Consider the following 10,161-nt stretch of genomic DNA (forward strand, 5'->3'; position numbering starts at 1 on the left):
CATGACCACAGGAAAAACCATAGCCTTACTAGATGGACCTTAGTTGGCAAAGTAATGTCTCTTTAGGAAGTAGCTATTAAAATTTTAAAGTGCATTCATCTTTCTCTGTCTTAAAAGGACTTTTCTCTACCTTTGACTTTTTCTTAACCACCCCATCTGTCTTTTTATTCATTACTTAAAACTTCCTTCTCCAATTCAGGCCCAGATACTTACTCTCACTAAAAACTGCTTTCAGTTTTTCTCAGTTTACTGAAACTTTTTTCTAAAATGTCAAACATCAAGTTCAATACCCTCTTTTCAGTTCTCAACTTCCTACACCTCTCTGTAGCATTTCTTTTGGCACTATAGACACTCCCCTCCTTAAATGCTCTGCTCTTATGGCTTTGAAACTATACATTGGGTTTCCTATCTCTCATATTTCGTTTGTCTTCCACCTGTCTAGAGGAAGTTTTTTTTTTTTAGGTTTCTATCTTTTATCATGATACCTTTATGCTCTTTCCTTAGGCAATCTCAGCCACACCAGTGTATCTAATTACTAACCTTATTACGTATAATAATTATCACATCCATGCCTCTGCCCCTGAACCATATCAAATTTCCCCCTTGAATTATCAATCGTTAACATTTATACACCATGTTCAACATTTATACATCATGTTCTTCAACTTACTGAGTTACAGAACTCAATATTCTTTAAAATTGAGACAATGTTCTCAACCTATTGTCTATTTCAAACCTATCATCCCATTCCCCCAACATCAACTTTTTCCTGTATTTTCCATCCTGGCATGCCCTGTGCCCTCAAAATTACTCAATTAATTTTGTTATCAATACCAATATGGTAAATTAAAGAATATTCAGATGCCTATGGATGTACACTTACAGAATCCAAATCAGTAAAACAATTAGCTCAGTTTTATTATCAATATATAAATGTTAGTTGTATTTCTAATTACCAGCGATAGTTCAATTTATTTTAAATAAATTGAATATAAAATACCTATATTTTATTTTTAGCTTTATTTAGATATATAAATGATATTATGAAATATCTATTATATATTATCTATTATGTTATATTGAGAAGGAAATGCCAACCCACTCCAGTACTCTTGCCTGGAAAATCCTATGGACAGAGGAGCGTGGTAGGCTGCTACAGTCCATGGGGCCGCAAAGAGTCGGACACAACTGAGTGACTTCACTCACTCATTATGTTATATGTTATCTATACCTATTAGTATATATAATTATATATTATATCATAAAATATCTATATTTTGAGTATAAAACATCTTTAAAGTCTAACTATGATGTACAAGACCTAACTGCAAAAAAACATTAAACTTTATTAAGCAATAAATGAATTTAGAAACACGCCCTGTTCATGGGAATACTCAATATCATAAATATATCTATTTTCCCTAATCTGATCTATACTTCTCAGTATAATTTCAATTAAAACTCCTAATAGATTTTTTTAATAGAACATGATTTTAAAACATATATGGAAGAGCAAGAGTAGTCAAGACACTCCTAAGACTAGGTTGCCCTCCCAAAAGCAAGACTTTTTACAGAGCTACAGTAAATAAGACATATGACATGGGAAAAAGGATAAATTATCCAATGGAACCAAATAGAGAACTTAGACCACCAAAACACAATTTATCTACATATAATTTTGCTTGTAAGACAGGTAGCAACACAATCACTAGAGGAAGAAGAAACTATTCAATAAGGGGGTTAGAACTACTAAATATTTATGTGGAAAACAATGAAATGGATCAAACAAAAATCAATTCCAGGTGAATTAAAGATTTAGGTACAAAATGCAAACCTTTAAAACTTTCAGAAGGAAAAAAAAGAGATGGAAAAGTATCTCTCTCTCTTTGGGGTAAGAAAAAACATCCTGAAAAAATGAAAACTGTGAACCACAAAAAGGCAGATATATCATACTAAAATTAAGAACTTATACTCATCAAAATAAAGGAAAAAAAAAAGACAAGCCACACCCAGGAGAAGGCACAGGCAACACATACATTCAAAAAATACACAAGAATTACAAGAAATTTCTACAAATAATAATAGGTAAACCACCAAATAGAAAAATGGTCAAACATTTCGTACAACAGGAAACACAGATGCCAATAAATATGAAAAGATGTTTGAACACATTAATTATCAGGGAAATATAACCTTACTGAAATAATATTTTATACTCACTAGATAGGTAAAAATTCAGAAAACTTAGAATATCAAGTTTTGAAGAGACAAATTAATGGAAAATCTCATGCATGGCTCATAGGAGTACAAGATGATCTAACTTTGGAAAATAATTTGATCTTGAAGTTGAACATTTCATATCTTATTTTCCATAAATTCCACTCTTCAAACTACCTTAGAGAAATGTTTGCCTATATACACCAGAAGAGAGACATCACTATTCATTTCAGCATTTGAAATCATTGATCACCTCTTTCTTGAAACTATTTTCTTCCATTAACTGATATGACATCACCCCCTTGTGTTTCCTCCTTTCTTACCATTCCTTCTCCATCTCTTTTGCTGTTTTTTTTTTTTTTTGTCTTTATACTCTCTAAATATTGGAATACCCTATCTTTCAGGTCCTTCAATCTTCATTTGTCTTGCTAAATGATCTCATCCAGTCCCATGGCTTTACCACCTGCATCCTCCAAACTCCACCTGGAATTGCCAGAGTTTTACATTATCTAAATAACCTATTCAACACTGCCACTCAAAGGTCTTGGAGTATAGAAGTCATTCATGTTCTCCTTTCCAACACCGCAGTTCCCTACCTACTTTGAAATAAGGTGTGACCATATGACCGAGTATGGTCAGTAAAATGCAAGCAAAACAGAACTCTCTTAAGGTAATACTAGTTATCTATTTGTAATCTCAAAGTTAACGTGGCCAAAGAGAATCCCACCTGTACTTCTCTGAATCTTTCCACATCTCAGCAAATGGTACCATCATCTATCCTTTGCTCAGACCATATATATGAGTCATTCTAATTCTTTTCTATCCCTCAACTCCAGACAAATTTATCAGTAAGTTCTGTGACTTTGCTTTTAACATAGATATTATATCCAAAAGTTTCTCACCACCTCCACTGCTATTATCCTAGTCTCAGCCACACTATTTTTGATACATAGAGGAAAACTATGTCTTCTATTTAGTTCCCTCGTTTCCAATCTCCTTACCATGCCCTAAGGCCCTTTAACATCTGCTTCTGCCTACCTCTCTCTCCATGATATCTAAAGATAATCCAACCACATGTGCCTTCTGCAATTGTACGAACATGCCATGCCCAAGGTCTTTACATTTGCCATTCCCTTTTGTCTATCTGACCTATCTTTTCTAATCATTCAGATCTCTGCTCAAATGTCACCTCCCCAAAGAGGCTTTCCTCATCACTCTATTTAAAATATAATAAATTCCAGTCATTTTACAGGTTAGTCATGAACTTACTGCTCCAAATTCATTCGTTAGTGTCTGCTCTACAAATATGGAGCTGAGTCTTAAGTCTCTTTATTTTTTGTCAAGATGTTAAACTTTGTCATAGAAGATACTATACAGATATTATAAGAGGAAGGGGCTTCCCCTCCTGGTTCCAGTGTGAACTTAGCATGTTCCTGCTGTGTAGGTTCTCCAGCACATAGCTCTTGCAGTGCATGGGCGGCAGAAGCACCCTAAGGCCAGCTTCCCCCAACACTCCCTTTCCTTCGGGAAGCTTCAAATTGGAGTAGTTCTGGCCAGACATCTCCCCATGAACAGCTTTCCTCAGTACTCTAGAGCACAGACAGATAAGCATATTCTTAAAGGTTCAGGTAATAAATATTTTAGGCTTACAGGTCATAAAGTCAGAACTCTGCCCCTGTAACAAGAAAGCAACTACGGTCAGTAAGTAAATCCAGGGAGCTTGGCTGTATTCCAAATAAACTTTACTTATAAAACAGATGGTTGGCTCACAGACCATAATCTGCCAACCCCTGCCCTAAAAGGCATATTTCCCACAAGTTCTGAAGGATGGATTTCTGGTAAGTTCCACGAGTGTGGTATCAGTGACTTCTCTGCCATTCAGTGAGATATCATATGGAGATAGTCTCTCTCCAACAAGGTCTCAGAAGTTGGGGGGAAAGGCTCTTTCTTGGGCACTGGATCTTAAGCCTACCAGTGATGGATCTTAAGCCTACCAGTGATGGTTGCTTCTTAAAACTACTGTTCTTATATTCTTTAGAGTTTTCTTTAGTCTAATTCTCCTGATATAGTTAGTTAATCCTATTAAACTTTCCTCTGTTCAAAATACTTGTGACTTCTGTCTCCTAATTAAACTGATACACTCTCCTTATGCTGCTTTATTTTGTTATTTATCACTAACTGAAATTATATTATTTGCATTTGCTTACTTTTTAATTATCAGTGTCCTTCATTAAAATGTAAGCTCCATAAAGACTGCTAGTTTTTTCACTACTGAATGAATTCCTACTACCTAGGCACACTGTCTTGTCATAAGAGATTCACAACTACTACTTGGGAGTGACTGAATGATGAGTCTTTGGTCACAGTGGACCAAATTATATTTTTATAATTTCAACTCTTGGATTATATATAACAAATGAAAAAAATGAATGCCTCTTGTTTATATCCGCTCTCTCAAACACACACAACCCTAACTCACTCATATTGTTCTGTGTCTCTGTTTATGTTATTCCTTCAGTCTCTACTTCAAAATTAGTAAATAAGCTCTTTGAACACAAAAATTCCACCTTACGGCTATTTAAACTTGTGAAGTTTAAGTACTGTAAAACAGAACTCTCCCGATACATTTTACAAGTATCTCAGAAGACTGAGAAGGATGGTAGCCTCTCTTTAGGCCTTACCTAAAGTTTCCAAAGAGTAGTAATAACTGTTTCAGCTAAGATTGGTACTCTTGGTTAAAAATGTCCAAAATACTTTTAATAATAATACTTCAGCCCCATTATTTTAAAACAGTTTTCAAAACAGAAATTGGTATTATTTTTTAAACAACCAGTCTATAATTTCTTAATGTTTACCAATCATTCCTTGTGAGTCTCTAGCTCATTCTCTCTTGCGTGCGTGCATGCTAAGTTGCTTCAGTTGTGTCCGACTCTGTGATCCTATGGGCTTCAGCCTGCCAGGCTCCTCTGACAATGGGATTCTCCAGGCAAGAATACTGGAGTGGGTTGCCATGCCCTTCTCCAGGAGATCTCCCCAACCCCAGCGATTGAACCCATGTCTCTTTTGTCTCCTGCATTGGCAGGTGGGTTCTTCACCACTAGCATCACCTGGGAAGTCCCATTCTCTCTTACATACACAATAAAAAAGCACTTGCCAATGAATCGGTCAACTTTTCTGTAGGCTCATCTAAAGTGGATTTAAGCTCTACTCTGCTATATTTGTGGCCTTTCTTGTTTTCACTGGAGAATACTGTAATAATACAATGTTTGCTGGGAAGTTCAGAACAATACCATAACATTGGTAAATCTAAGGATCTATTGTTCAAATTCATCCGAAACAAGTAGGAGACACTGGACAAATTTTAGTTTTGCTTCATTTCCCTCCTATTTCCTTGATTTGTTTCTGCTGACTTGAGATGGATAGGGAAATAGAAACTGCCTTAGGGCCCAAAAAGGGGAAACAAATGAGTAAGAAGTCTTTGGCGGAAATCACTTCTTGGTATTGTCAAGCAACCTGAAGAACTGAGACAAAGCTAACAACCCTGGTAAAACAATTACCTCCAGTTCTTTCCTTCTAATACTGCTTCACTTCAACGCACACTGAGTATCATGTATCAGTAACAGTAAAGGCTGCTCCTCACTATCAATGGCAAGAACTTCCATTCAGCTTCCACAACCTCTTGTCCCTGAATATCAAGTTTCCCCAGTTGCTACCAAGCTAAACCTGCGCTTTCTGTTTAGGGCTCTGTTACATTTAAAACAGCTTTAATTTGTCCAACAGTACTATCTCTGTCCTTGATTCTAATAAAAGACTTCCTATCAGAGCCAAAACAGCTACATAAAACTTTGAAGTTATAGGAAATTTAAAAACAAACAAAAAAGAAAGGAAAAAGAAATATCAATGAGGAACTTTGGGGGATGTACAATTTCTACTGAGTCTGTAACAATTTTGATTGGTGAGAATATTATATTTTTTTAATGACATGAATGGGGATATTTCATTTTTGTTATATTACAAATGTCAAGGAAAATTAAAGCTATGTAAGTCTTCAGGAATATTAAGCCAAACTTTTCAAACTGCAGTTGCTAAGAGTTTTCTCCTCTTGCCTTATACTCAAGCTACAGGAGTAAATTATTTTCCACAAGTGAAAACAATTGCATAAAAGACAGCCTGGTTTCCAAAACATCTGCTATTTCTAAAAAGTCCTAATATGATTTTCACTCAGATAGTATAAATGCTAAATTACCTCAATAGAAGTCCAGCAAAACAAGTTTGAAGGAAACCAGAAACAACCATAAATAGCAACTTTTGAAAGATGAGAGTAAATTATTTTGGTTTTTCCATCTAGCATCATTGTTCAATTAAAGTTTTACCTCATTGTTAACAGTGTTTTTGGAAAAATCTGTGGGAGTGTAAGACAGCTTTCCTAAGCTTAGCCCTAGACAGCATTAATCCAGAATTGTTCACTAACTTGTGGAAGTAACATTTTGATATAAGACTAAATATTCTAACAACTTGTATTACGTGCAGTGCTATTGATGGAAAATGATCTGGCAGATCAGAAATCTGTATTAGAACCCTACCTCCAATAATGGTTGGCTTTGTATTTACAGATAAATAATCTAACCTGCCTAAGTCTCAATCCTCATCTATATAATGAGACTAAATCAGATATCTTTTAAGATTCTCTTCAAGCATCATTCTACCTTATTCTTTCCTACCACTTCCACTACACAGTCCATGGATTTCACTGCTTCATCAAACATTAAGTACCTACTGTGACCCTTGGCACAGATACTGTTCCCTTTCCTCACTGAACTTATGTTTTAATTGTCCCACCACGTATTAAAAAATGAGTAGCTAAAAAAGAAGCTTCAACTTAAAGGAAAAACTGAGAATGATTTTTAAGTGGCTTGTTTATTTGGCTTAGAATTCACAAAATGATGCTTTTATGGATTAGTATGAAACTCTACAGGGGCTTCCCAGGTGGGGTAGTGGTAAAGAATCTGCCTGCCAATGTAGGAGACATGGATTTGATCTCTGGGTCAAATCAGGAAGATCCCCTGGAGTAGGAAGTGGCAACCCGATTCAGTATTCTTGCCTGGAAAATTCCAATGGACAGAGGAGCCTGAAGGGCTGCAGTCCATGGTGTCACAAACAGTTGGACATGACTGAGCGACTGATTACCAGCAGCATTAAACTCTACATATTTGATACTGCCCTCCAAAAACATTATTAAAATATTCTGACTAATGCAAATCTATTAGACCTGCCACTGACATACGGCTTAATTAAGACCAATTACCAATATATTTAGGTACCATTTCTTGGCAATAAAAACAAGGCACATCCAAGACAAATAGGTGTGATAAAGTCAGCCGAGAGTGGACAGACTCTCAGTTCAATCTCTTACATGCAGAAGGCTGAGTAACAGCAGTCCGTGTTGATCCATCCTTGTCAACTTTTAATCCTTATGACTGATGAAAAGCATGAGACATATGTTTATTTTTAAGTGTATACTGGCGGCTGGCTTCCTTATTTTCACCCCTTCTTTTTACAATTGCACAGAATTCATCAAATGTTTTAAATACAACATCCAGTTCATGATACTGACCTTGAGGAAAATTAAGTCCTATAGAGAGGTAAAGAAAATGAACAAATGACAACATGAAAGGCAGAATATGGTATATTGAGTAGCCAAAACTCAATATACTGCCCTCTGTCAATATGAAAGTAAATAATAAAACTGAAAATAGAGGAAAGAAATAAAGAAGGGAGCAAGAGGTAAGACAACATTTACTCAACACCTAACAGGTGTCAGGCACTGTGCAAGCAGTTTTCACTTACTCTTTTCCAGACCTCTAAAACAAGATAATATCCAAAACAGATGAGTATCTACGATAAGAGAACTCCACCCCCCTTCACAAAATGATTCCATAGCTTAATATTCTAACGCAAACGCTCTGTTTATGTAATAATCATTCTAATCAAAATCAGTATGTGGAACTAGAGGGGGGTCTCCGAGTAACTACGTAAACCATTCATCAGCCACTTGGGCCAGATGAGATAAGAAGCCTGTTTAGTGTCAGAACTGGGATCAAACCAATTATCAAGGCATCTATCTATACACTACACTGCCGGCAAGTGTTTAGGGAAATTTAGTGATTCGTTTTTGCTCTTCACTATGTTACTCAGCACCTGTCCATTCGCACTTTTATTAAAATAATCATTAAAAAATCCATTTACACAAATGGCTCAAAATCGTCAAAGAATAATGTGTCATTTTCTATAACACGGTATTTTTAAAACCTACTGATAAGCAATGCCGTCCTCACAATGATCTCAGATGCGAGGCGGGCTGTGTGTCTGTCTTCAGGGACGAGAATCAGGTCGCGGAGGTGAAGACTGCCTCGCAAAAACCCCGCGTCGAAGGTCCCGGCCGGGCTGCCCGGCCCCCAGCGAGCCGCAGCCCGCGAGCCGGGCGGGAGGACGGAGGATGAGTGTGCAGTAACGTGGCTCCCGCGCCCTGGGCTCGTGGGCCGCCCTGGCTCCGCCGGGCTGGTTCCGAACGCCGCCCGGGTCGGCCCGTTACGGGGTCTCCCGGGCCGCGGAGCCCCGCGCGGGCCGCCCCTCCCCCACCGCGGCCTGAGCCCGCGGCGCCGGCCGGGACCCCCGCGGCTCCCCGCGCGAACAATACCGGGGTCCCCCGCGAGGCCGCACGCCGAGGCCCGCGCCACCCCGCCGCCCCCGCGCCGCGGGCCCTCGCAGAGGGCGTCGAGCCGCAGGCCGCGAGAGACAGCCCCGCGGGAGAGAGCGAGAGAGGAGGACGTTAGTCAGGGGGTTCGGAGGCCGCGGTGCCCTCACCCTTACCTGACTCCAGGTGATAAACTCGTTGGTGTGCGTTTCCTCCACAAGCGTCCACAGCTTGCTGAGGAAAGCCGGCACATTCGAACTCTGCTTCATTGTTAACGAGGCGCAGGAATTCCAGATTCTACACCCAAACGCGGCGGTAGCGGCGGAGGCGGCGGCGGCGGCAGCTGCTGCCCGAGAACGCCCACAACGCAGGCGCAGCAGCTCCCGGGCCCCGCCCCCCTCCCCGGCCCAGCCAGGCGCGCTGTGAGGCGGGGTGGCCGGGCAGCCGCACGTGACGGACAAGTCTCCAGTTCGGCCCGTGCGCACTGGTCCCGCGCGGGTCCCGTTCTCGGCCAATGCCAGGAGCCGACCGCACAACAGAGAAAAGCGATTGGATGCTGTAGACGGGGAGGGGTGGGAGCAAAGGGGGGGCGCTGCCCTCTCATTCGCCTTTTATGTGGGAGCTCTCGCCTTAGCGGACCTTGGGCTTGGGAGATTGTGTTTGGTTGTTTCACGTGGAAGCATCTTTGGGTGTTTGGGCTATGGCTGGAAGGCTACAAAAAGTCGTTAGGAGCCTTTGAGTCATAAGTTTGGTAGGCAGGGTTGTAAGCTGCGCTAGTCAGGCAGGAGGAAGTGTAATAATTCACGTGGGGAAAAAAACAGCTTTCAAGCATGACTTGCTAGGCCCCAAATTGAAACTGTCTTAAAAATAATGACCCTTTTCCTTAAATTCTCATCAAGGAAAAAAACCATTCCTTTAAAATACGCTTATCAAAAATAGAAATTTAAATAACACACTCCGCATGTACTGCAGTGATCCAAGAACTGTAATAGGCAGCTTACATGTTTAATTCAACAGACACAGAATGCCCAGTGAAAATGCCCTTCATTTATTCTCTTTTAATCATTTAAAATAATTGTTCCTGTAGGTACTTTACAGATACGTTCTTAAAACAATTGTTCCTGTATGTCCTTTACAGATTTGGTATGGTGGAAAAAATATTAGGCAAGGAGTCAGCATATGAGTGTAGACCCAGTTTCAAGGACACATCAGTGGATATTTAATTACACTGATGGTGTGTGTAATTTAAG

At 39.4% G+C, this 10,161-nt stretch overlaps 1 protein-coding gene across 2 annotated transcripts in view; it reads right to left on the reverse strand.

Annotated features, from left to right (window-relative positions):
- HSF2 (heat shock transcription factor 2) overlaps positions 1 to 9,282 on the reverse strand; it is a 39,493-nt gene extending 30,211 nt beyond the window's left edge. For both annotated transcript variants that reach the window (XM_052645648.1, XM_052645647.1), the window contains exon 1: positions 9,088 to 9,282. In XM_052645648.1, the coding sequence (XP_052501608.1) occupies positions 9,088 to 9,180 (93 nt within the window). In that variant the 5' untranslated portion in view covers positions 9,181 to 9,282. The remainder of the gene's footprint in view (positions 1 to 9,087) is intronic.
- Between the last annotated feature and the right edge of the window lie 879 nt (positions 9,283 to 10,161).

The sequence above is a fragment of the Budorcas taxicolor genome, chromosome 9 (assembly GCF_023091745.1).
Source record: "Budorcas taxicolor isolate Tak-1 chromosome 9, Takin1.1, whole genome shotgun sequence".
Taxonomy (NCBI): domain Eukaryota; kingdom Metazoa; phylum Chordata; class Mammalia; order Artiodactyla; family Bovidae; genus Budorcas; species Budorcas taxicolor.